Genomic DNA, 27,612 nt, shown 5'->3' on the forward strand with positions numbered 1-27,612 from the left:
TAGAACTAGAGGCTCTCTTTTAGAAAGGCAATTTAATTGGGTTGGATACTGCAATCCTTACTCAGCAAGTGGCATGGGCCCAAACAGGGCTAAACACTTCTAACTTCCAGTGAAGTGCCTGCACTTCTCAGGAAATGGCCTCTTGTCTGTGGAATGGAAAGTTTCACTGCAGAATTAAGCAGAAACCTGTCCATGCCTTGTCTTTCTCATTCCTTTTCAACAACAAACACATAGGTTGGGGTTTTTTAAGTATTTTTCCAGTCGTCCCATCTCCTAGCCACCAGATTTTTAACTCACATGTCACTTCCCATTGACTATTTTCTAAGGCAAGATTTAAATATGTGACTTTACTGGTGAAATATTTACTTTTTCAGCAATGCCTTAAGGAAACCTAACAAATGTAGGAGAAATATAAATTGCTCCTAAGCTGATTTTTATTTTCTCTGACATTCTCCAACAGAGTTTTCAGAACTTCCTGTAGAAAGCTGTGTGCTATCAACTATAAAGGTTGTCATGTGAATTTGTCAGGAGGTGGGTCATAGTTTTTCTACATGGTAAACAAAAGATCGACTAATTTACCCTTTGCTGCTTGAACCACTTTCAGAGCCCATAGAAGGCTGAACTGGAGTTCTGGTGGCTTAGGATTGCCAGTGATATTTGCTGATATTACCTTAGAATCATGAATATATTGCATACTATACTTCTCTTGTACCCAGTGAAACTGTTTCTGTTTTGTGCAGTACTGGGCTTCCTAACTGTGCATTGCTTTAGGTAAGTGAATGTTCTTGAATAAATATCCATGCAATGACATGATAGATAATGAAATGTAACGCTGACCGTCTGCTTTTCCTTTTATGGTGAATAAGGAATGTCATCTGAAGCCATTTTGGAGTTTCTAGTGAAGTAAGAAAAGGCACTGTTTTTAAGTGAGCATATTATGAAGTGACTGGCTTGAAAAAAATAATCCAGTCTGATAAATCTTATATGCCAAAATGTTGTAGTCACGTTGTGATGAAGTGAAAATCTGTTTGCAGTGCAGTTACTTACTGTGTGTACCTCACAAGGGCATTTTGAGGATTATGAGATTTAAGCTTGATTTAGGGGTCAAAAGAAAATTAATGTAGGCTAATATTTGATAGTTCTTCTACTATCTGAATATAATTGGTACTTGCCAGGGGATGGAGTACTAGATCATATAAGAGGTCTTTCCTTTTTTACCTAGCTACTATGATCCTAAATTTCTCAACTGGTCTAATACCTTTTGGTCCTCATTTCATATAAACAAAACCCAGCACCTGGACTACATAGCTGGCTGATCATTTTCCCCACTTTCTTTTTTACATGTAATGTTGAATGCACAATGTTAAGAATAATTTGCTATACAGGAGGGTCTACCTCACAGCTTAATTTTTTTTGCATTTCTTGTGCTAGTGGAGGCTGGGGGCACTGGTGGGGCAATTTGCTTCTTGATGGTGGGTTGTGAGGAGGAGGCATCTAACATCAGGCCCCCCAAACTCCTGAGGCCTTTAGGGAACAGCATTGGTAAGCTCTGCAGGAAACAGAAAAGCCAAGGAGAGAGGATAGAATTACTGTGCTCCCTGGGAGTTCCTGGAACTCTTTTGTAGGTGAGAGGGGGCGCAGTTGTCAGTCAACCCCAAATCAGGGCTTATGCCTTCAAGACAAAATTGAGCTCTAAGTTTTAGAATAAAAAGTCCTTTGAAATGTTCTTGAAAAAAAATATGCACATTCTTTTAATCCATAGTTGAGAAAGTGCAGTGTGCCCTTGGCTATAGATATTAATTTAAAACCAGTCTTCATACTTGGAAAAAAGATTTATACAGTGTGGGTAAAATTCTGCTTCCAGATACACCAGTGTCAAGTCGGTGTAGTGAAGTCAGTGGAACTGCGTGGGATTCACAGCAGTATCACTATGAGCAGACTTTGTCCCAGCACCTCTCCAAGAGAAGTGATTGGCATTTTTAATAAATCACCACTGGCAACTATAAATATTCTGCATTATTTATCTAAATCGTCATCTTGGTTGACTGACTCTTTGATTAACCCCTGGTAAAATGAATTAATTTCATCTGTTTTGTCATTAAAGTCACTGGTGAGAATAAATATACAGATGCCCTTGAGACTTTCAAATTACTGACAGAAAGACAGGGATTTTTAGTTTGCTATTAGTAGGTGTCATGGATCCACAAGCCATGCCAGGCCTCAGACCTTAACATAGACTCTTTAGGAGCATATGCTTCTTCGTGCTAGGCCCTGGACCTCCACTTTTGACTGGGTCGCAGACTTCAGCACTTTGTTTCTCACCATGACTCCTTCAACAGGTCTTAAAGAGCTTGGCCCCTGTTGGAGACTTACCCTCTTTGGAGCTGTGCAACCAGCAGATGTTTGCTGAGACTCAGGACAGATGTTTCCTAACAAGACACCTTTTATTAGACAACTAGAATGCAGTAATTAGTGTCCTCAGAGTAGAATGGAAAAGCAAAGCCTACGTGCATGTGCAGGCTGGCAGCCCAAACTCACTCTCGTGCCCAAACGTCCAGGATTGACACATGCACCCCTCCAGCCCCACCAGCTAGCCCTGGACAGCAGGATTCTTACTGCAGTCTGCTCACACCTCAGTTCTTTGGTTCAAGCTCCAGTCACACCATTTCATGTTCTGCCCCCCTGGGCTGGCAGTCTTTACAAGTTAATGCCTGGTCGGTGGTCTTCTATTGTATCTTCAAGGTAACTCCATTCATATGATGTCATACTCTTATCCACACTGACCTGCCTACTTGACTCCCACCCACTCACTGCATTTTCTGTTCTTCTGTCCCAGGAAAGAAACTAACCCATTCTCACACACTGGTTAACAATATAAAAGTGAGTGGGGAAACTGAGACACACATACTTCTGCGAAAAATAATACCAACATTTCACAAATGGAAGGTACAGTAAAAGCTGCTTGGAGGACCATCAGCAACAGGCACTCCCATTGCTTTAAGCGACCCACGCAGTTTCCAGTGGAATTTTGTCCGGCCTTTAGATCAACAAGTCTGCTACAAAATCAATTTTTGCTAATTCTTTAGGAGAGTCCATGGTGTTTACAGTTATGATCCAGCTGCAGGATTTTTGTCAAGTCGTGATTGTATCATTAATTACCTTGTTTGAGACCATGGTGATGGGCATGATTTGAGAACCTGAATAGAACAGAGCAGTATGTTTGTGTGGTGATGTTTTACACTTAGATAATACTTACCCTTTGACACTCAAATTAAAACATTATGGTCCTGATTCTGCTCTCAGTTATAACAGTGTAAATCAGGAGCCGCACAGTTGTATACCCAGTGTGAGATCAGTAGCCAACTCTGTATTTTGCATGAAAGATTTTAGTAGAGCACAACAAAGGGATTGTTTTAGTGTGGAGAGACAGAGAGAGAGAGACACACACACACACAGCCTCTGTTCCATTCTCCTAGCTTTGTAATCCTACACACTCAAGTTTTTATTCATTGTGAACATTTAGTGGTGAAAGGGAACCCCTCCTTCGGCTAAATGGAGTCAACATGAGCCTAGCCAAAGGCAGATGGGCCCGATCAGTAAACAACCCTCCGCAGCCGATTGACTGTGCGCTTTCCAGCTGGTCATCGTGGAGCACCTGTGACCCCTGTCAAAAGAAAAGAGTGAGTATTGATAACCTTAATGTGAAGCATGAGAAATACGAGAGACTAAAAGGCAAGACAGTCTTTCGTAATATTGCCTCTGCAAAGACTCAGTGATGGAGTCGCTCTTTCTGGCCCACGGCCCCTCACATCTCCTGCAGGGAGAATCCGCACAGGCAATGTACAAGACCTACGTACCTCTGGAGCATCACAAGAGACCTCCTAGGGCTTAAGTGCACGTCTAGGCCTTGTGCTAGGCTTCCCTGCACAGGGATGAAATTCATGTCAGAGTTCCCGGCAAGTAACTCTTCTTTTTATTGGGACGTGTGGGGCTTGCAACCCTTTGCTTTGGAATTCCGGTTCACCTTTGTAAGCTCAATCCTGCAATTCTTTATCTAAACATAGCTACCATTGACTTCCATGGAAATTTGCTGTGGTAAGGGAGTGTAGGAACAGGCCATTAACTTTTCCTGTCTTGTATAAAAAGTAGCAAGTGATCATAGTCCTTTGGCGGGAGCATTCACACATAGGGCCAGTGGCCACAGGGCTCCTGCAAGTTGCTAAGCACCCTCAGCAACTCTGGATTTGAATGGGAATTGAGGGCACACAACACCTCACGGGACTGGGAGACTCTTTTCATTACCTGCCATTGAGCATTTTCTCTATATGGAACAGCTTCAAACTAAGATCCTGTTCCTAATGAAGTCAATGGCAAAAATCCCATTGTTTTAAACAGTGCACAGGATTACTTGTTAACAGGTTAAGATAACCATTCTTAAAGTGGCTATCCCACGTCAGTCTTGCTTCAGCCCTTTGCAGTCAGAGTAATGATGCTCCAGCTGTGTAAGGAGTGAAGACTCTCAGTTATGAGTTTGTGTAGGAAATGGAAAAGGTGCAGAAGGATAATCTATTGGATGGATCAGAGACTTACCTCATGGGGTGTGATCAGGAAAATATTGATAATGGTGTGGAAGGTTTAGTAAGTACACAGATAGACAGAGAATAACAAGAGGTGTCATTACCAACTCTAATTGAAAGAAGGGAAATGCCATTGAACCCTTCCTTATTCTTTCCCACTCCGAGCGATTAGTCCTATTTAAACAAAATCTATCTTAATGACAAACTAAAAACTATATTTTTTATTCCAACACTACTAAGTGTGGAAAATCTTGTTTAATAAAATGAAAACTACCCCAAATTATTTTTTAAATTAGGTCCATTGCAAGAAAATCAAAATTCTGCCATATTTACTATTTTTCTTGGTGTTACTCCTATAGCAAATATGTCTCAATACAAGAAGTTTGTATTTTAATTTAGGAACCATAAAATTCATCCATTCTACACAGGTGAGTAAATGTTTTCTATGTCATTACAGTACAGATTTGCTCATGTGGAACGGCCTTCTCAGTTCAATGGAGACCTGTGTGACTACTCTGACAAAGAAACAGAAGATTGTGTTACAAACCATCCTTGCAGAAATAAAGTTAGATGTGAAGGCTTTGTATGTGCGATTACAGGTAAGTTCTTGAATTGGAGGACACTCCTGCTCCTGTTGAAATTAATGACAGAACTCACAAGAGCTTTTTGCTTTTTTATGGGGTTTGCCCGAGTAAAGGTATGCCAGGATGAGGCCCAAAGTGTATCAGCACTTACATCACATTTGCAAATGACTGTGATTTTAACTGTAATGTAGGCCAAGTTCCAGTCTGCCAATCTTGAGCATCTCTTTAAAATCCAGTTGTTTTGGAAAGTAGGAAATTAAAAAATAGTCTTGATAATAAAAGCTGCCATAAAAGTGGTTCGAAAAGTCAGATAGCAGCTGCAAAATATGTGCCCATGATTTCGGCACATGCCTGAGATCATAAGGGAAAAGCTTTATATGGATTCGTTGTTGTAGACGTGACAGTTCTGCCTACCCCATATAAATTACTGTTCTGTAGCATTCATTAGTTCTCTTTTCACAATCACATTGGTGGAACTGGTGGGGCCCTCTAAAGAGATTAAGGGAAATATAACGAGAGCTGGGTGAATAAATGAGTTTTCGGTTCAGCTGACTGGAAATAACAATTATTTGTTTTTTCTTGGCAAAATGAAAAACTGATTTTTTTTTTATTTGGTCAAACCAAACATTTAGCTTCTCTGTGCCTCAGTTCCCCTTCCATAAAATGAGAATAAAAGCACTCCCCTAGCTCACAAGAGTGTTGTGAGAATAAATACATCAAAGATTGTGAAGTGTTTAAAGGCCTACTTATGAAAAGCATCATATAAGAGTGAGGTATTATTTTTATATAATTCATTAACATCTCAGTTGTAAGGATCTTATTATGGATGGAAAACACAGCATGAGAAAACAAAATTGTTCTGTCTGCCTTGATTCACAGAATTCTTTTGAGGTCTCTGTAGAGTAATTCTAATAATAAAAGAAATGATAGACACGCAGCCTTCATGTCTGTTATTTCTCTTATTAAGAACGTGTTACCAGTATGCTCCTCTCTCATTTTAATTAATCCTGTCATTTAAAATGTCCCAAATTTGTTCATTGGAATTTCAAGTTATTTGTTCTTGTAATCGATCATATACGTAAGAAAATAATTATAATTATTTATTATTGGGGCTGGTGGAAAAATTTCCAAGGACATTTTTTTTTTCAAAAGAAAATTGGATTTTTGACTAAACAAAAATTTTTGCAGAAAATTTCTGCCCTAATTAAAAGTGTTTGATTTTTCCATTGGAAAAACAAACTAACTTAACTTTTTTTTCAGCTTGTATCCATTTTACACTTTTTAGCAGTTTTCAGACTTTTTTTAATGAAAAGTAGAAATTTCTAGGGCAGATAACGAAATATTTTCCAACCAGCTCTAATCAACATGTTGTATTCTATTAGTTTATAAGCTTTATGGGGTGACGACTGTGGCTTTGTAGTTTTTAATATTAAAAATGGTAAAGGACTTCTTAATTAAGCAATTTCAATGTTGCCTCTTAGGAAGATGCATTACACGGAGGTTGCTTTGCAATGGAGATGATGACTGTGGGGATCAGTCAGATGAAAAAAACTGTAAAAAGGTGTATAGAAAATGCAACCAGAAGATGGAGCAATATTGGGCAATAGAGAATCTGGCAAGAGGGTAAGTAGGCATCCTTTGCATAAACCAAACAGCAAATTTAATTAAATGACTTCTTGAGAATGGAGACATATAGTAACCTGAAATGGTTAAAGTTCCCTGCACTTCCCTTTCAGATAAGGAAAATATGTTGATGTAGTCTCAGATTGCTAAATATTAAACTGTAAATGTTGTAACAATTGACGGGTCTTGAGTCCTGATCCAAAGCCCACTGGAAAAATTCATACTGACCCGAAAGGGTTTTCATTGGAACCTTAGTAAATAACAGTCACTGAGACCAAAAAACATCATTGTGTGCAATGAACACACTAAATGAATTGTCTGGTTGTAATGCTCCACATGGCATAGGTAGTTAGCCTGCCAGTAGTCATGTGAAGGGAGCTGCTTTGTAGGGTAGTGTGTTCACTTATTCTCTTCTGGAAATGTGTCGATTGTGCCAAAGCTGGGTGGGTAGGTAGTGAACGACAAAACTTCTAAAACTTCTACAGATCATTGTTATTTGAACCATTAGACACCTGAGAAATCATGGATTTTGTTGTTGTGTGGGTTGAAGTCAAAGGAGTTACTCCAGATTTACATGGGTGTAATTGAGATCAGAATGTGGCCTGATAATTACTCTATGTGTATGAAAAATTTTGCCTGGCCTCCAGGAGGCTGGGATGACACCTATTTAAAAATCTGGCTCTGAAATAAAACACTGGGTGGGGATGTTGATATTTGAAAAGAAAATTAAATCATGATTATATTATAGAATGACCTGAATCAAAATCCTATGTCCAAAGTGGGACACTTTCTCGGGGCACCCAGACCTATGGGTGACCTTGTTACCCCTCTGCTTTAGCACAAGAGAGACTTGCTGGTGCTAAACTAGGTGAGAGCTCCCTGTCACCAGAGTCTGTTCGCCACCCCAGACAAACTTCTCAGGATTCTGCCAGGCCACACTTTGCCTTGCACATAACACTTGGTGCACCCAAGTTCCCGAGTCCCTGGAAGAACATTCCTCTGGGGTATCCAGCCCATCATTCGACACTCACAGAGATTACCAAATTTGCTATCTGCAGAGAGACAGTGTACACACCAGCTTGTTTGATTAAACCAAGTAGTCACACTTAATTTAATATTACAGCACTGAATTCTACTTCTGGTAAAACAAAGAGAAGTTTTTAGTAACAGCTGAGTAAGGGTAGTGGAAACAGAACTGGTTACAAATAAAACAAAAATATAACACGCTGGGAAGAGATTAAACATACTGTGACAGGGTCGGGCCAGATGGCTATAGGAGAGTAATAGAAGGCAGATATATTAGCCCCAGGCTCAGTAGGTCCCTTTTCCCTGGGTAAGGTAACAGGGAAGGTTCCAGAACAATCAGGAACCTTCTCGAGACAATTAAGACAGGCTGATTAGAACACCTGCAGCCAATCAAGAATCTGCTAGAATCAATTAAGGCAGGCTAATCAGGGCACCTGGGTTTTTAAAAGGAGCTCACTTCAGTTTGTGCTGTGCGTGTGAGGAGCCGGGAGCAAGAGGCGCTAGGAGCTGAGAGTGAGAACGCGGACTGTTGGAGGACTGAGGTGTACAAGCATTATCAGACACCAGGAGGAAGGTCCTGTGGTAAGGATAAAGAAGGTGTTGGGAGGAGGCCATGGGGAAGTAGCCCAGGGAGTTGTAGCTGTTGCACAGCTGTTCCAGGAGGCACTCTAGACAGCTGCATTCCACAGGGCCCTGGGCTGGAACTCAGAGTAGAGGGCGGGCCCGGGTTCCCCCCAGATCCTCCCAACTCCTGGTTAGACACAGGAGGAGTCGACCTGGACTGTGGGTTCAGAAAAAAGGCCAAGCTGAGGGCTGCCGTGAAGCTCCAAGGCGAGCAAATCCGCCAATAAGCGCAAGACCCACCAAGGTAGAGCAGGAACTTTGTCACAGTACCTTTAGCCAGCTACAGTCTTTTGGCTAAAGCATTTTTCTCACCCTCAGTCCTTTTGCATACATTGCTGATTTTCAGTCAAATCGGGATCCACATTTTTCATTTTTCACTCCTCTCTGCCAGGAGTGTCCCTCAGTTCCTTTCCTCTTCCTTAGGCTCCAGAAAACCTTTGGAATGTATCCCTATGATGTGTACCCCCAGACAAAGTTGTTCTCCCCTGCTTTTTGCTCTTCAGTGTGCTGATGCCATATTGTCTTTCTCATTCTCCTGGCAACTTGCTTTTCCTGTTGTCTTTCGAATGAAGCTTGTTTTGTGTTGATTTGCACAATGCTAGCTAGACATTGGAGGCAGGCAGGTAAATAAACATTGCTTTGTCTGGGAAAAACTTGTTTATCTACCCTACCTGTTTACATGGTTCAAACATATTTTTAGTACATACATACACCTTCTTGACTAATGACCATATGTACGTCTCGCAATGCTTATGATGACCAGTATGATATAAGCTTTCATTTGACACTCTAAACAACATTCTTTAGAGATAAATACTATGACAGCAATTTGTTAGGTGTAGTGAGTTTGTCAGGCCTGATAGGAGTTGCTGTTATGTGATAGTGAACTCTTTGTCAGTGGGCACTGAAGGGCTCTTAGGGTCACACAAACATCCTGGAGCACTGGACTGCTTAAAATCTGAATCTGGATTCAGATCTATATGTTGCAGTGGACCTCTACATTTGAAATGGACGGAACCAAAACTCCCAGGGCAAAATCCTGGCCCCATTTAAGCCAATGGATGTTTTGCCATCATCTTCAGAGGGCGCAAGATTTCACCCAAGAACTAAACAATCCTGAATTTTGGGGTGGTTGAATATGATCCAACTCTTATAGGATGATAACTGCCTTTAAGATCCTACTGTGGGAAAATAGTCCCCTAATCTCACTTCACATGCACACCCCCCAAAAAAAAATATTGCTTCATATTGTAAAAATCACATTAAAGGGAAAATGCTCATTTCTGTGCAACTCTCTGAAGATATTACTGCTGTGTGTGTCATCACTGATGCTTCATACTGCTTCATACCATAGTACAAATTAAAAAATAATTTGAACTCTTACAGAAACATGCCTCTCATCTCTTTGAAGCCACAATTGCTCAGTCATATAATTTTAGTGTACCTTCCCAGTTTTCACTTTGTTCTAAGATTGAAGCTAATTTTAACAATTTCTGAGACCTTTTTATGCAACTTTTTGACTCCAAACTAAGGAAAGTGAGGCCTAACAAAGACCTGGAGCACAACATAACAGTTACAGGTTCTGGGGATTTCCCGATTTCATCGGTATTTTTTCTTTTTTGATTTTTCCTCTCGTGATGCTCACTGCTATTTAAACATGATCTCATTCAGATTAGCGCCATATCCTGAGACCGTGCACCACTGTCTAGATGAGATTCCACTGGGATTCACCCTGCGGTGATGGTGGTGAATAAGAGAGAACTCTTGGTCCCATCACCAAAAAAAAGCCATTCTCCCTACATAAAAAGATTGTCAGACTGCATGTTTACTGTTTACAGATGGATTTAGGATCTAATCCAGTGCCTAGTGTATATTTTGCCCACCTCTGCCCCTTCTGCCATTCCTGAAAGAGCTACTCCAAATCCTTACTTTCCAGCACAATTTCAATTCCATGAACGTTTATTGGCTGGGTAAAGTATACAAATGTTGCTCGCACTGATGGTATGATGCCATAATGTCAGTCCCAGCTGACTAAATGTAATTCTTCTGTGGTTAATATTATCTTCAGCAATGTTTCAAAACATGATTCCCTCTTTCATTTGCTTGTTGGATGGGAAGGTTCTCCTAGACCACTTAGAGTGGATGATAGAAGACGGAAAGTTCTGATGACAGAATCCCTAGGCAATAAAATAGGCAGGCACAAAAGGAAATAGGGAAAAAACCTTGCCTTTCTTAGCCAAATTGTATATTTTGCTGCTACTTAAATTATAAACATTATTGTTTCACTGTTATGCCTCCTACACAGGTTAAATATCCTCACGAACAATCTGGAAGGTTTGGTTCTTGATCACAGGTACTATGCTGGGGGGTGTACTCCACATTATATTATGGATACCAGGTTTAGAAAACCATACAATGTAGAAAGCTACTCCCCAGAGGTAAGAATCAGATATTTTTTCTGCAAGCAAACTTTAATTAAATTTCCAAAAGTTTTCAGTGCAGCGTGTCAACACATAACATTTTAATGAATTTCAAGAATTGGGGTCAAGTGGTTTAGGACTAAATTTTGACCTACTTTGAAAATATTAGGGAACATAATAAGTTATTGTTATATTCTAATAATCATGTATATGTTCTCTAAATGTCACAAATATGAAAAAGTAAAGTTTCTGTAATGAAGCCATCCAAAATTCTCAGCTAGGTTCTGTTGTTTCCTTGATTTGCTTGCAAGAAAGTGAACTACATTTCAGAGATTCTCTATAATGATGCAGTACGCAATGGGTGCCTGAAATAGTAATGCTCATAATATGAGGAAATCGATTATTAAATATAAAACTGTAGGGGAAGGAGAAAGGAATGATTCCAGTGTCCATCATGAAAGTGAAATATTTGTGTTCATGGTAACATGCAATGTGGGGCACTTTTACCATTGTTCGCTGTTGCACACAGCACAGACTTTATTTTGACTGAGCTGCATGTTCAGGGGAAGGATGGTCTCATGGTCCAGGCAGAGGACTGGAAATCAGGGGATCTGGGACCTAATTCTGGCTCTGCCAAAGATTTCTGATGTGAATTTTGGCAAATTCAGGTAGGGTTTGATCTTATGCGCATTGAAGTCAATGGCAAAACTCCCAATGACTTTAACGGTGCAGGATCAGGGCCTTACTTTCTCTTTGCCTCAAAAACCTGATCCATAAAAGTGGTGTGAAAATACTGACATCCAAGGGGCAGTGTGAGGAAAGCACCTTGAGGTCCTCTGATAGAAAGGAGGTGTGATGGGATGTGCCAACTCCACACTGGGCCTGAAGGGGTTAATGAGAATCTGAGGGAGCAATCAGCCTTGCCCTGCTACACCTGTCGTAAGTGTCAAAGCTGGAGGGAGGAGCTAAAAGGGCCGAACCAGGCTCAGTTAGGGGTAAACCAGGAAGGAGTGCAGACCTCTGGGTCTCTCTCAGTGAGAGAAGCCTGGCTGAAGTCAGGGAGCTGAGTTGGTGAGCTCACGCCAGGATTCAGCATGCTGCTTGACAGATCTGCAGGGAGCATGAAGACTCCTGCTGAGTCAGTTGAGAAAACTCTCCTGCAGCAGAACCAGATGCTAAGAAGCTGTGCAGTGGGCCCGTGGACGAGGCCTGGGAAGAGTGGTACTGATACACTGGGAGCCAGGAAAGAGATTGCAGCAAAGGCTGCAGACTGTGCAAGGTAGGAGGTGGTACAGGGAGGCAGCCAGGGGTCTGTGTAGCGAGGCCTTGACTTCCTACTCAAGTCTGGACTCCAGGGGAGTGGGAGGGCATTGGGTTTCCATACCAGCCCACCAGGGAAGGTGGAACGGAAACCCCCCTGCAAGGTGTAAGGACTGTTGAAGCCCCCCTTATACCAGGCGTAAGGACTGGTGAGTCCAGACTCAGACTGAAAGTCCAACAGGATGTTGGACTGTTATTTGTTGGACTGCTGGTTTACCCCAGAAGGAGTGAGATTCTGTGTGACCTGGCCGAGTTGCAAGGAGAAGCTGATCACCACAGGGCACTAAAGGAGGAGAGCCTCCTATGCTACACCCAGCCACCAGGGGCGTGCCAGCAGTGAGTCATAGAATCATAGAATATCAGGGTTGGAAGGGACCTCAGGAGGTCATCTAGTCCAACCCCCTGCTCAAAGCAGGACCAATCCCCAATCAAATCATCCCAGCCAAGGCTTTGTCAAGCCTGACCTTAAAAACTTCCAAGGAAGGAGATTCTACCACCTCCCTAGGTAACGCATTCCAGTGTTTCACCACCCTCCTAGTGAAAAAGTTTTTCCTAATATCCAACCTAAACCTCCCCCACTGCAACTTGAGACCATTACTCCTTGTCTTGTCCTCTTCTACCACTGAGAATACTCTAGAACCATCCTCTCTGGAACCACCTCTCAGGTAGTTGAAAGCAGCTATCAAATCCCCCCTCATTCTTCTCTTCTGCAGACTAAACAATCCCAGTTCCCTCAGCCTCTCCTCATAAGTCATGTGTTCCAGTCCCCTAATTATTTTTGTTGCCCTCCGCTGGACATTTTCCAATTTTTCCACATACTTCTTGCAGTGATGAGCTGCCAAAATCTTAAAAACCGGTTCCCTATAAAAAGTTCTGATTTAAGGGATGTGCCCCAGTATGTATTTTTTGTACCAACAGGGTTACCATACGTCCGTATTTTCCTGGGAGGAATTTTTAAATTTTAAAAATTCCTCCCGGATGGCGATTTAAGAACCAAAAAACTTGACCTGTCCAGGAAAATACGGGTGTGTGTTAACCCTGTCTTAAAAAGATGGGCCTGAACTAGAAACGAGCTCTGTTTCACATGTGTGGGGCCCCGACACTCCCTGGGGGTGTGCTAGGGTGACCAGATGTCCCGATTTTATAGGGACAGTCCCGATTTTGGGTCTTTTTCTTATATAGGATCCTATTACCCCCCACCCCCTGTCCTGATTTTTCACACTTGCTCTCTGGTCACCCTAGGGTGTGCACATGTGTGGGTCCCAGCTGCTCCCTGCCCCCCTCATTGAAGCAGGTGTGCAGGGTTACTGCCCTGGGAACTGCAGGACACCAGTGGACGTGGGGCCAGCTGCAGACAGGGGCGTGGGGCAGGGCTAGCTGGAGGCAGGGGGTGCAGGGCTGGCTGCGGGCAGGGCAGGGGGTGCGGAGCTGGCTGGAGACAGGAGGGTGCGGGATTGGCTGGAGGCAAGGGGGTGCGGGGCTGGCTGCGGGCAGGGCAGGGGGTGCGGAGCCAGCTGGAGACAGGAGGGTGCGGGGTTGGCTGAAGGCAAGGGGGTGTGGGGTGGCTGGAGACAGGGCAGGGGCTGACTGGAGGTAGGGGCTGGCTGCAGGCAGGGCAGGGGGTGCAGGGCAGGTGGTGCGGCAGGGGCTGGTGCGGGCAGGGCAGAGGTTGCGGGGGCGGCTGAAGACAGGAGCTGGCTGTGAGCAGGGCAGGGGTTGCATGCAGGGTGCATGCAGGTGGGGTTGGCTAGATACTGGGCAGGGGATGCGGCAGGGGCTGGCTGCAGGCAGGGGGTGCAGGGCTGGCTGGAAATAGGGCAGGGGGTGCGTGCGGCAGGGGCTGGCTGCGGGCAGGGCAGGGGTGTGTGCGGCAGGGGCTGGCTGCGGGCAGGGCAGGGGGTGCGGGGGTGGCTGGAGACAGGGGCTGGCTGCAGGGAGGGGGTGCGGCAGGGGCTGGTGCGGGTAGGGCAGGGGGTGTGCCAGGGGCTGGCTGCAGGCAGGGCAGGGGGTGCGGGGGTGGCTGGAGGCAGGGGCTGGCTGCGGGCAGGGGGTGCGGCAGGGGCTGCTGCAGGGCTGGCTGGAGGCAGGGGCTGGCTGCAGGCAGGGGGTGGCTGGAGGCAGGGGCTGGCTGCGGGCAGGGGGTGCGGCAAGGGCTGCTGCGGGGGTGGCTGGAGGCAGGGGGTGGCTGGAGGCAGGGGCTGGCTGCGGGCAGGGGGTGCGGCAGGGGCTGGCTGGAGGCAGGGGCTGGCTGCGGGCAGGGGGTGCGGCAGGGGCTGCTGCGGGGGTGGCTGGAGGCAGGGGCTGGCTGGAGGCAGGGGGTGGCTGGAGGCAGGGGCTGGCTGCGGGCAGGGGGTGCGGCAGGGGCTGCTGCAGGGGTGGCTGGAGGCAGGGGCTGGCTGCAGGCAGGGGGTGGCTGGAGGCAGGGGCTGGCTGCGGGCAGGGGGTGCAGGGGTGGCTGGAGGCAGGGTGGTGGGTGCTCACGGGGAGAGCAGCAGGACGCAGCCCAGGCCCAGCAGAGCAGCCGGGGACCCACCAAGCAGCAGCGGGAGCCCCAGGGCCAGGGGAGCGGCAGCAGCAACAGGGCTCGTGCTCAGGGCCAGGCGGCAGCCCACATGGCTCCCACAGCGCAGCGCCCCCGGTGGCTGGAGGAGGAATTACATCACTTCCCGGCCGGAGCCCATCAAAGCCTCAGCGCCCCCTGCAGGGAAGCGGGTTAACAATTGGTTCTAAAACTGCTTCAAAATTTAATAACTGGTTCGCGCAAACTGGTGCGAACCGGCTCCTGCTCTCCACTGCCTTCTTGTAGTGTGGGGCCCAGAACTGGACACAGTACTCCAGATGAGGCCTCACCAATGTTGAATAGAGGGGAACAATCACATCCCTCTATCTGCTGGCAATGCCCCTACTTATACATCCCAAACTGCCATTGGCCTTCTTGGCAACAAGGGCACACTGTTGACTCATGTCCAGCTTCTCGTCCACTGTAACCCCTAGGTCCTTTTCTGCCTAGCCATTCGGTCCCTAGTCTGTAGCGGTGCATGGGATTCTTCCATCCTAAGTGCAGGACTCTGCACTTGTCCTTGTTGAACCTCATCAGATTTCTTTTGGCCCAATCCTCTAATTTGTCTAGGGCCCTCTGTATCCTATCCCTACCCTCCAGCATGTCTACCTCTCCTCCCAGTTTAGTGTCATCTGCAAACTTGCTGAGGGTGCAATCCACACCATATGCTTATAGGAGTCATATGGTTATAGGAGGCTACAGAAGTGCAAATAAGTATAATTGTTTTAAAATATCCAGAACGTACTGTATGAAAGGGCAGGCACCCAAGTAATTTTCAAACTTGTCATTTACCTTTAATGGGCATCAAAGATACAGAGCCTGATTAAAAGCCCATTGAAGTTAATGCTGTGTGTTGTCTAGTGTGATTTGATACGTGATGCCTATTAAGCAAGCTTTGTTCCTTTCACAATTTTAAACTTGTTTAAACTTTCATGGACTTTAAGACGTAGGCAATTGCAATACGGAGGAGACAGTAGCTCTCATCTGCATTTTATTAACCTGTGCTGCAAATCAAGGGGTATTATAGTAATAATAATGATTAGCAATTATACCAGGCTTTTCATCTTCAAAGTGCAAGCACTAATTCAAAAGTATGTTTGTTGCAAGACTATCAAGATGTCTTCCCTCTGCTTCAGATATGAAATCAGTATGCAAGAAATAAAGTGTGTTGGTTTTGCTTTTTGTTTAGACCAAAGGCAAATATGAATTTACATTGACTGAATACGAATCTTATTCAAGTTTTGAAGAAAATATCCTCAGGGCAAAAGCTTCGCAGACTAGCTTTGGCTTTGGAATAAAGATACCAGGAGTGTTTGAACTTGGTTACAGTTATAGTGACAACAGGTTCAAGAAGTTCATTCAAAGGATGAAAAAGTTTTCTGCAACTGTAAGTGACTTTCCACTTAAAACTGTTCTCAGTTTAGTAGTTAACACCTGAGGTGTGAAGTTTAAATGTACATGTGTGTATATGTGTATAAAAAAATATAGGACTAGATCCTCAGCTTTTGAAGTTTAGCTCCAAGGAAATCAGTAGAACTACACTTTGTTCGAAGTGATGCTCACCAAGGGCCCGAGAAGCTCCTGCAATAGACACCATTAGAGAGAGAAGGAGAACCTGGGGTAACACACACATTCATTGATTTTTGAGGACAGAAAGGACCACTACGATCACCTAGTGTGACTTCTTCCATAACACAGCCCACAGAATTCCACCCAATGAGTCCTGCTTTGAGCCTGATAAGGGGCCTAGATTTGATTATCCAGGTTGCAAGGCTTTTTAAATTGAAAGATCCTCAGCTCCTGAAAGCGTTTCCCTTGATGGCGCAAACAAACCTGAGTCTGAATGCATTTAGGGCACAGTGGAAAGCCCATTTTATTATCCAGGCTTTTGTCCCAAAAGGGAGGTGAAGGGGAAGGATATACGTTGGGTTGGACAATAGTTTGTTTGAGGGAATGTCTTTGTTTCCATTGTGTAAAATTGCTCCCTCACTTTACGTGTTGGTAATGGCACATTTTACAAATTAAGATCTATGTAGAGTATACGGATTTGTGTGAGCTGTTTAATGCAGACCAGTAACATCCATTTATACAATGCACGGACAGTATATATAACACTCACTGAGGTAACATACTTTGCATGGAGAACCATGTCCCTCATTTCACTTGGATGCTGTTGTGTGTCTACATTTCATGTAGTACAGCAAATTTATTCATGCCCGTTCTGAGCTGGATGTTGCCCGTTATAAACTGAAGCCTCGGACTCTGATGCTCCATTATGAGTTCCTGCAGAGACTCCATCAGCTGCCTTTAGAGTACAGCTATGGTGAATACAGAGAACTTTACAGAGATTATGGGACGCATTACATTACTGAAGCTACTCTTGGCGGCATCTACGAATATACTTTAGTTGTGAACAGCGAAGAACTCCAAAAGGCAGGTATGTGTATCCAGTACTATACAGCATTTAATGAAAGAGAGTTCTTAAAGCTTTGGGGTCAGATCTACTACTTCTGCTGCCACACGCACTCCTACCTAGGAAACCAGTTACCGCCTCCACAGCATTGGTCCTACCTGAACCTCCAGACGCTGCTCTGTGGGGATTAGGCTCTGTGGCTAGAGAGGGGGTAAGCCTGGGGTGAGATGAGGCTATTGGAGGCGGGGGCACTGATGTCTGTAGCATTATCCCTAAGAGATTCTGAACAAGATAATGCTCTCCCCTTCTGTATGTAAACCAAGGACCTAATTTTCAAATGGTGCTGAACACCCTTCGCTTTCATCAACCTCAGCTGGGGCTGCTGGTGCTTATCGCTTCAGCATACCAGGCCCTGTACTTGATCTTTCCAAAGCTAACTAGAATGAGAATCCCATGGCTAAATCCCTAGTTGGCTTTGAAAATCAAAACCTACATTCTTCTATTCAGCGCTTTACAAGTGGTAGTTGTGAAACTCCTCTAGCCTCCATAACTTTTCCAGCATGCAGGAATCTAGGAGACAGTCAGTCATTTGCTGGGTGACTTTTCTGCCGGATACTGCTCTAGTTGTTTGACTCGTGCTCCTTTACAAGGGTTTGTGTGGAGCACAGAGAGCTGTGGGATGATAATCAAGAGCAGCATTCTTTTGTTTACCCATTGGCGTCGGAGGTTGAGGGACGGCCTTCAGTGCCTATTTGCAAACGTACTCTTTGTGTTACACAGCAGGGTCCACGATCTGTTTGCTCTTCTGTTGAGTAGTACATTAGTAGGTAATGCTATATTTAGACTTGAGCCAGAGGGACAGAACTTAGATCTGGATTTCAGGCATTCAGAATTTCAGTGGTATTCAAGATCTGAAGTTTTGTTTTGGGCCCATCTCTAGCTATCTATTTTTTCTAGAAGCTCACATCTAAACACCAATGTATTACTATTACTGTTTATTACTGGGATCACAGTAGTGTCTAGAAGCCCCAATTGACCATGAGATTAGGCACTATACCTACACATTGCAAGAGGCAGTCCTTGAATCAAAGATCTTACAGTCAAAATAAACAATGTAAGCGTGAATGGAGGGTCCATCAGATGGATTTGCCAAGGTGCCAGTTAGATGTTAAAGCTGAAATCTAACTTTATTTGCCAATTTGATAAGTTCTATAGCCAATGTTGGAATGTAATTTAATTAGGATAATCCCTTTTTATTGAGTCCAGTGAGCACTAATTTAGTGCTAGTAGTATTCCCTGGCAGTGAGTGACTGTCACATGTGATTGCTGGCAGAGAGGCTGTCATTGATGAAGTGAAGGTAGTGCATCATCCTTGCTTGTTAAGGCCCAAGTTCAGCTAGGTATTGAAGCACATGTCTAACTTCAATGGGACTGCTAATGGGTTAAAGTAAGTCATGTGGCTAAGTACACTGCTGAATTGGGACCTTAACTGCTAACTCATTTAGGGCCGAATCTCGCAAACATTTGCTACTGAATGCACGGTTTACAGCCCTAAGGAATCTCATTTAAGTCACCCAGCATGGTAAGCACTTTGCTCAATGGCAAGTGTTTGCAGGATTGGGCCCTTAGTCGTTAATTTGCAAACCTGTAACTTGCAACAGGGCTTGGGTCAAAAGGGGTAACCATATCTTTATGATGCTCATTATTTGTAATGTGCCACTTCCTCTGTGCCAGGAATTCCATGACATTTGATGTAGCCCCGCAAGCAAAAACATATAAACTCTTGAGAGGAAATTTTTTCTTTACTAAAGGTCTGATCCCGAGAGCACTCAACTCCATCAAAGTCACTGGGAGCTGAGGGCACCAGATCCTTTTTTAGAGCAGGATTGGGCCCTAAAAATTCCCTGGGGGAGAGGGGGAAGGCAAAAAATTTCAGCAAAAAGTGTTTAAAATGGAGTGTTGTTTTTATAAATATGTGTTGTTTTACTGTGTTTTTTAGGTTACTCTTTAAGTGACATCCAGTCCTGTGCACGGCATGGCTTTAACGTTGGTGGAAATGTCTATGGAGTTTATATAAGTTTGGGAATGTCAGCTGCTGGCTGTAAGGCTGTTTTAAATGAAATTGGAGGTAAACATCAAATAATCTTGTGCTTTGTATGTTCTTTTTTATGTGAGAGAAATATATGCTCAATTTCAGACGTAAAATAGATCTGCACGCAGGAAATGGGCTTTGTTTTATGGAGTTTGATTTCACACCATTGACTTTAACAGAAGCAGGATCAAGTCCTTTACTCAGGAAAGAGGTGCTGCACCCTGCACTAGTCGCAGTTTCTGGTGCTTTTCAATGATAGCCCCGTAAGGGGAGGCTGGTTTATTATTCTTTCCCCTGTGGCTAAGTGATCCCCTCCTTCCTTTAAAATCTGTGAATGCATCTATTGTTTGTTTGTTTTTTTTCATTTACAGTAATGTCAAAAGAAAAACTATGGGCCAAATCTTGAAGTCCTCCCTCAGGCACCACTCCCTTTTAAGTCAGAGGGAGTGCCAGATATTTGGCTGTATATAAATAATTGTGACCAAGGTCGCTTTCCCGTTTTGTTTCTAAATGGGATATGTAACTGGCAGAGTCCACTTTGCTCCTAGCTTTTTATTTTATTTGTGATCCACAAAGAAATAGCAAAGCTGAGCTGGTCGCTTTACCCCTGTTTGCAGACAGCATCAGGCAAAAGCAAGTTGTGGAAGATTTCATAGTCCTTGTTCGTGGAGGAGGGAGTGAGCATATCACGACACTTGCCTACAAAGATCTGCCAACTGCTCAGCTAATGCAGGAGTGGGGAGATGCAGTACAGTACAATCCTGAAATCATAAAGCTAAAGGTACTGAAAATAATACACCATAGAGCCTCAATTAATCGAGTGCCATGGGGGACTTGGAATTCTTTCAGATAAGGGAGGTTTTGAATAATCAGGGAGATTTTCAGAGTAACTAATTGACCTGTTTTAGGTAACAAGGCATGTCAGATAATTGAAGTTTGAAGAATCTAGGCAGTGCTGTATTAGAAATATACCTGATGGCATTTAATATTAGAGTGTAATAAAATGACCTTCCTTTTTTCTGAATTACCCTTGCCTTCCATATTTACCATGCACTGTATAGTAGCAATTCTGTTTGGTTCAGAAAACCAAGGAGTGCACCAAAAAGTCTGGCTGTTTGTCCAGACTATCTAAAGCTCATAAATCTGTAAAACTAAGATAGAATCTCATGAGAATAGATTTTTACTAGGCTTTCCTACTTCCAGTCTTGGCCAGGTCTCGAATGTATAGAGAAGCATGAATGTGAAAAATAACAAGAGGAAAAAATGTCAGTAGAGCCTCATAATTTTGAATGTCACAGTTCATTTAACGTTTGGTTGACTATTGTGAAGGCAGAAGAATATTCTTCTTGGGTATGGCCCTGCACTAGGGCTGGTTTTTGTTGGACTGCTCTTCAGTGGAAAATTGGATTTTGGTTAAATAAAAGTTTTGGGGAAAAGTGTCTGTTTTTCACAGAAAAAATATATTTTGTCAAAAAAACTAACACTCAAATCCCAAAATGTATTCTAAAAATGGAAAAATGTTGATTTGGAATACACACACACACACACACACACACGCCTCCCAGTGCCTCATAAGATCTGTAGCTTAGGTGCCTCATATTCCTCTGTAGGCCTGGTTCCCCTGTACAGGCTACATCTCCCGTGATGCACTGTAGCTAGGGACTCCCCAGGATGCGCTGATGTCTCAGCGAGAGGGGAGACCGTGGTGCATCATGGGAGATGTAGCCCAGCCAGAGAGCCTGGGCCAGGGAGGAGAATGAGGGCATAAGGCAGCTGAACTATGACTCCCATGAGGCACTGTGGCAGAAATCCTATATCAGTTTTTTTGTTTGTTTTTTGACTGAAACTTGTCAATTAGAAAAATGGAAATGTCTAAATTTTCTGTGGAACCTTTTGATGAAAATGTGTTCTTTTCTCTTTCACAGACAATTTTCTTTAAAAAAGCCATTTTCCAGCCTGCTCTAGTCTGAACCCAAAAGCCTTGATTCAAACCCACTGGAGCTTTGGGGTGTTCATTTGAAATCTGGATCCAGATAAAAGTCCTTAGATTGAGCCCATAGCTAGTGTTTATTTTCTCTCTAGTGGAAATATGTTTAATACTTGGCAATCTACGCATTCAAGGACTAATCCAAAGCCCCCTGAGCCAACAGAAAGACTGTTGACTTCAACAGGCTTTAGAGCAGCCCTTTCTACATTTGACTATATTGGTCAAATAGGTGTTTATTTTTCCAGGGCTTCATAGTTCACCCTGGCTTGGCACTGATTATTATGTTGGTTTTCCCCTTTTTTGTAATAAAAATTTCACATAATGTCCATGTTTTCAGCTTGCCCTCAACCCACTCAAATCTTCTGCTTTGACAATATAATCCGTTTCTTTGTTAACTAGAACTCATCTCAGGTTTAAAGGAAGATATAAAATCAACTGTTTCAGGTAATCTACTCATGATTTCATAATTGCATTGAGTCCCAGAGATTTCAGTGTCCGTACTTGTCCAAGTATCCCATTTAAAGAAAATTCTGAACACAAACTAAGGCTAGGTTTTTTTCCTAACTCTTTAGATTCTAACCTGATATCAGTGACCAGATCAGCTAGTAGAAACCACAGATTGATATAATTTGGATTTGGCCTACTAATATCCTGGAGGAGTATGAAGATCAAAAGCACCAGTAGTGTGCGACTAAACATGAGCCCTAAAAATGCTTCCACTGGGAAAAAATAAAGCAAAGCAGTTCATAAATCATCTACTAAAAGCACTTGGCAGGTCATTCTCAAGGCATTTCCTTATTTATATGATATGAATTCAAAAAGTAAAAGGTGGATCAAAGATCATTGTTGAGAAATGGAGAGACAGGGGCAGTAACAAGAAAGTACCTTTTTCCTTAAAATGCATTTGTCCTCAGAATGACGTGACCCTGTGCAAATGGTATTGTGGGACTTCATGTTTGCTGTGTCCTGATGGCACGCATAGCAAATTTGCTCAGCTTACAATAATGACTTTAGGCTGGATCATCAGGTGATACAAACTGAGGAACTGGTCCTTTGATTGTAACTACCAAACATGCAAACTTAGCCTAGGAATCCTCTGATTTTATTCTTACTGGCTACTGTGTTATCGTCTGCCAAGATGAATCTGTGGGGCAAATTCTATTCTCCGTTACACCTGGTTCTACTCTGTACCAAATTCTACCCTTGGCAACCCCATGATGTTCAGTCTGTGCCCCCACTTACACGTGTGCACACCCATTATAGTCGTGGGGGTGCAGAAGTGTAACTGGTGGCAGAATTTGTCCCTGCAGCAGGAACTTAACATAATTATTCTGCTGAAGATGCACAAAATAGAGGCAAGTCCAGCTCTTTCTCCCAAAGCTGTAGCTGCTCTGCACAGCTGATAGGACTAATATGTTCCCATTTTAGAAAGCTTTTATTGGTATCTCCACGGAACACAAATCTCATAACACAGGGCCTACATTTTGTTCACAAACTGAGGTCCCACCATAGCTTGCAGTGCAGGGCTGACCTTATGAAAACATCTTGACCTTTGGAATGAATACAACATTTGTTTCTTCCCCTCTTTTCTCCCTCCTGCTTAGGCAGAACCCCTGTCTGAACTGGTGACTGCAACGGACTTTGCAAATGCAAATACACTAAGGGAAAATATGAAGCGTGCCCTTGTGGAGTTTCAGCTGGAGACCAGTTCCTGTCATTGTGCTCCATGCCATGGCAATGGAATTGCCTTTTTGAAAGGTAGAATCTCACATCTAATACGTCTCTAGTATAAACGAACAGGGGAGCTGTAGGTAGGAGGCTTAAGTGGCTGGTAATCTGTGTTCATTCTGTTCTCCTGTTCATCCTGGTTAACAATATAAAGAAAATATATTTTAAAAAAGAGTAATTTCATTCATAAATCTCCATTGTTTAGTAGCCGCAGCAGCAAATTAACACCATTTTAGCAAGTGTCTCTATCAGTTACATTTAAGAAACAGTTCCCATCTCAATTATTCATCAGAAGAAAAGTTCATGTCTTTAAGTCTCTTTCTTTGCTTTCAAGATCATTACCATCATCCTAATGTCTCGGCATTAATTAATGTTGTGTTGTGAAGATGAAAAGCACCATATAAGTGCTAAGTACTGGTATAATCATCAGAATTGTTCAGTATTGTATCCTTTCCTTCCCTCCATTTTTAATGGAAGCTGCCCTCATTTTGAAGCTGACAATGATTTAAAAATGCTGGGGGAAAGTAATTAAATTGAATAAAAAACACATTTTCTAAATGGAGATTTATGGTGTGTGGGTTTTGCTAATAAAAGAAGATATTTTTCAAGTACCTAATTCAAATTTGAATCTGCAAAAGTCTTGATGAGAATCTGGTTATCATCTAAATGTGTCTAATGCAGAAATTATTGATTCAGGTACCATCCAGTTTGATTATCGTTCTTAACTGATTCCTCGGGTGATTACAGTTGTTTAAATAACTTATTAGGCCTTGAGTCCTCTTATCATTCCATTTAGGATAATTTGCCATGAAAGATGTTTTCAAATGACTATTGTCATTAACACCCAGACAATGAATTCTGGGATCAGGGCCCCATTCTGCTAGGTGATGCACTTACATGTAAAGAAAAGATGGTCTCTGCCCCAGAGAGGCAGCCTCTTCACCTACCCATATATGGAAACTGGAGTCGATAGAGAAATGTTCAGTATAATAATATACTTTAGTGAAGTACAGTAATCCAGCTTTCACTGTTATCCTTCTAGAAACGCGCTGTGAATGTATCTGTCCTATAGGATATCGTGGTACTGCCTGTGAGATCACAGAAAGAAAAGGTAAGAGGGATTAGAAAGATGATTAAATAAATGTGGATCCCAAGTTAAAGAGAAAAACAACCCTAAAAGGAGAGTTGAAATGGAATGGCCAGTCATATGATTAGGTGTGTAAGTTATTTAGGTCTTTTTATGCAATCATTAAGAACTATATGGCCTAGTGGCTAAAGCACAGGGCTGGGAATCGGAACTGTTAGGGCCTGGAGCATTTAAGTCAAGGTGAGTTTTGCCGCTGACTTTGGGGACCCCCACACTCTCCCCATCCCATCCCTTCCCACCTTATCTGGGGAGGCCCAGGGGAGGATGCTCCGGAAGGCTGGGCAGCACGGCTGCAGCGCCCTCCGGCGGGCCAGACTGGGAGGCGCAGCTGCAGCCTGCCAGCCCCGGAGCTGCAGCTGCTTCGGAGACTTGGGGGAGAGCAGCGTGGCAAGAAGCAGAGAGACTCTGGCCCCACCTCTTCCCTTCTGGCTCTGCTGGCTGTGCTGCCTCTCCTTGCCCCCCCTGTGGGGGGGAGGGGCTGCATCCCACCTCTCCCGCTCTCTATACCCGTTCATAAGCCGACCCCCTTCTCTGATGCTTCCCTTTTTTACTACAAAAATTCAGCTTATGAATGAGTATATACGGTATATCAAAGTATGGAAAGATTAAAAGATAGATAGATTTTAATCTTTCCTTATAAATCCATCCCTTTGGTCCTTTCCTCAGAAGTCCCTCCAGTGTGGCGGTATGTTTCTGTTGCTGTGGTGTCCAGAACTCAGGGCAATTTTATACACGATTTCACACCAAAGCCTTATCATTATTTCTGTGCTTTGAGGAGGAGCTGATTTTGAATATGCAGCACAAACCAGCACTTATATCCCATTATAAACTCATGACTACTTTGCAGTCCATTATGGGCCTTTGGTCTCCTCCAGCATCTCTGCTTCCCAAGTTTGTCCCTTCCATGGAGTAAATGTCTCAGATTATTCTTCCTCAGCTATACTACAGCACATTTTAATTTTTCCCAGTTAAATCTCATTTTGTTATTTTCCACCCCTGATGCTAATGTCCCTAGGTTCCTTTGTATAATTTTTCTCTCCAGACTAGTGTTCATAACTCCTCCCAGTTTAATATCATCTGCAAATGTAATTGCTATTTATTTCCTTCAGATCATTAATTGTGATGTTAAATAAGACTAGTTTTTACATCAATCCCTGCAGAGCTACAGTAGGTCCCCGTAATTTGGTACATTGCCATTTATCATTGCCCTTCATTTACAGTCATTTCTTCAGTTTTCAGTCTAAATGACTGTATCCTAAACAAGCCAGAGTGAAATACATTTTCAGCTAAAATTTCCCAGGGCACAGGGACAACTTCATAGCTAATTCTAAGTGAGTCCTATGAGTCTTTAATTGTTGTCACTTACACATTGTTCAGGTCTGCTTACTGTGTATGTCATAGCAGTAAAATCTCCATTAGACACTTATGAACATGTAACTTCACCTGCATTGAGTTTGGCTTACTGAATCTAAAGAGTTTAATATGTGTCACTTGCATGTCCAGGGTTAAAAAGAGGTGACCATATTTCCCAAAGAGAAAATGTGACACCACCAGCTGCTCCCCACCCCCACCCACCACGCGAGGCTGTTGCCCCTCGCTGGAACCCTGCGGGGGTCCCCTCAGGAGGCTGTTGCCCGGTCGCTGGAACCCTGCGGGGGTCCCCTCAGGAGGCTGTTGCCCGGTCGCTGGAACCCTGCGGGGGTCCCCTCAGGAGGCTGTTGCCCGGTCGCTGGAACCCTGCGGGGCCCCCTCAGGAGGCTGTTGCCCGGTCTTGCGGGAGGGCCCCCTCAGGAGGCTGTTGCCCGGTTGCTGGAACCCTGCTGCCTCCTCCCCGCATGCTGGAATGCTCTCTCCTTCCCCCCCCACCCCCCGCAACTCTGTGTCCTCCCCTGCAAGGGGCTGGCATCTCTGCTCCCCCGCCTCCACGTTCCTCTGCACCACACCCTACATTTTTTGACAAAAGTGGGCATTTGTCCTATTTGCTCTTGTCAACTGATCAAGTCAGCAAGAGCAAACGGGACAAATGCCTCCTTTTGAAAAAAAAAAAAAAAAAAAAAAAGTCGGGACAGCTGGGCCTGGGCTTAAAAAAGGGACTGTCCCGGCCAAAATGGGATGTTTTGAAGAGAGGGGGTCTGGCAGAAAAAGTAAGTTAAAGTAGGCCATCTGCTACTTAAACATAAACCTGCTAACAGCTTCCTCTGACTCCTCAGAATGTAAAGTGATCCCAGTTTGTGTCCTTCAGCTCCCTCAGATTCCCTTAGTCTCAAACAGAAGAGGTAAAATCACCTTGTGTCTTTTCATTTTCCCAGTTGAATGAAATGCAGAGTTTGAACAAGGACCATCAACAATGAATAGGGAATTAGCATCTTTAAATAATTGTCCAGTTTTAATGGTCCAAGATATTCTTAGTAATGTGGACGAGGGGTATTGTGTTTGCATGTAGGTATGATTTGTGTGAGCTGGGAGCACCCCGTTTGAAAAGAAACCTCTGTTGTGACACCCTTTTCTTTCTTCACGGTTTCTCCAGATGTTACTATAGATGGAAACTGGGGTTGCTGGTCCAGCTGGTCTGCATGCTCTGGAGGACAACGGATGACAAGAAGACAGTGCAATAACCCTGCCCCACAAAATGGTGGCAAGCCATGCACTGGGCCAGATGTTGAAACTATTAGGTGTTAAGGAAAATTACTAAAAATATATAAACTAAAAAGACTATCAAGCCTCTTTATTCCTCTTTAAGGGCCTGATCCAATGCACACTGAAGTCAACAGAAAGATCTAACAGGCATTGGAACAGGATTCGTATTTTTAGTATGAGTCATTCTGATTTGACATGCTGGACAATTGTCCTGGAGGATTAAGTGTCCTTGTTTGTTTTAATATTGTGGCTTTGCTATAGGCCTTCATTTCAATGGGCTAATCAAGCAAAACTTTATTTCTTGCATTATGTGATACCCGTTGATTTTTCTTGAGTTTTAATCTAATGTGTTCTCAGATTCCCCTGAGATAGGGAAAAGGGCATTTTATCTTGCATACACAGGAAAGCAGATGTGACTCCTCAGAAGACAGCTGTGTCGTGTTGAGCAAAATGCAGAAAATTAAAAACTAAATCTGCATCAGAGCAATAGCATCTAATGTGAAATTTGAGTCAGATGTTTATCCTATTAGAAATTGTTTTGAAGGAAAGAGAATTGAATTGAGTAGTACTCTCAAATACTCAAATACACCAAAGCATCAAATACACTCTCAAATACTCAAATACACACTAACCTGTGCAATAATTTGTACTCTTATTCATGTGTAGCCCCCTGTCCTGTTCACTGGCCCAGCATGAAGTTATTCAAGCTAGGGGAAATCTGCCTTGTGACTTTTTACACAACTTTGGGAAACTGCTCCTGAGGCTCCTCTGTGTGCTCTGTATTGTGTGTCAGTGTGTATTCACCTCAGTCAAACCACCAGGAACAAGAGCAAGACTTTATTCTGTAAAGAAACACAGAACAGGATTACAGTCC

At 43.5% G+C, this 27,612-nt stretch overlaps 1 protein-coding gene across 1 annotated transcript; it reads left to right on the forward strand.

The window, feature by feature from the left end:
* Nucleotides 1–608: 608 nt before the first annotated feature.
* On the forward strand, nt 609–27,185 carry C8B (complement C8 beta chain). The gene is made up of 12 exons (XM_074962293.1): nt 609–771; nt 3,524–3,680; nt 5,035–5,176; nt 6,643–6,784; nt 10,740–10,872; nt 15,924–16,121; nt 16,931–17,171; nt 19,147–19,275; nt 19,857–20,020; nt 22,831–22,984; nt 23,997–24,065; nt 26,629–27,185. The coding sequence occupies exons 1-12, from the start codon at nt 680–682 to the stop codon at nt 26,778–26,780; spliced, it is 1,773 nt and encodes a 590-aa protein (XP_074818394.1). The 5' UTR covers nt 609–679; the 3' UTR covers nt 26,781–27,185.
* Nucleotides 27,186–27,612: the final 427 nt, after the last annotated feature.

This window comes from Natator depressus, chromosome 8 (genome assembly GCF_965152275.1).
Source record: "Natator depressus isolate rNatDep1 chromosome 8, rNatDep2.hap1, whole genome shotgun sequence".
Classification (NCBI taxonomy): domain Eukaryota; kingdom Metazoa; phylum Chordata; order Testudines; family Cheloniidae; genus Natator; species Natator depressus.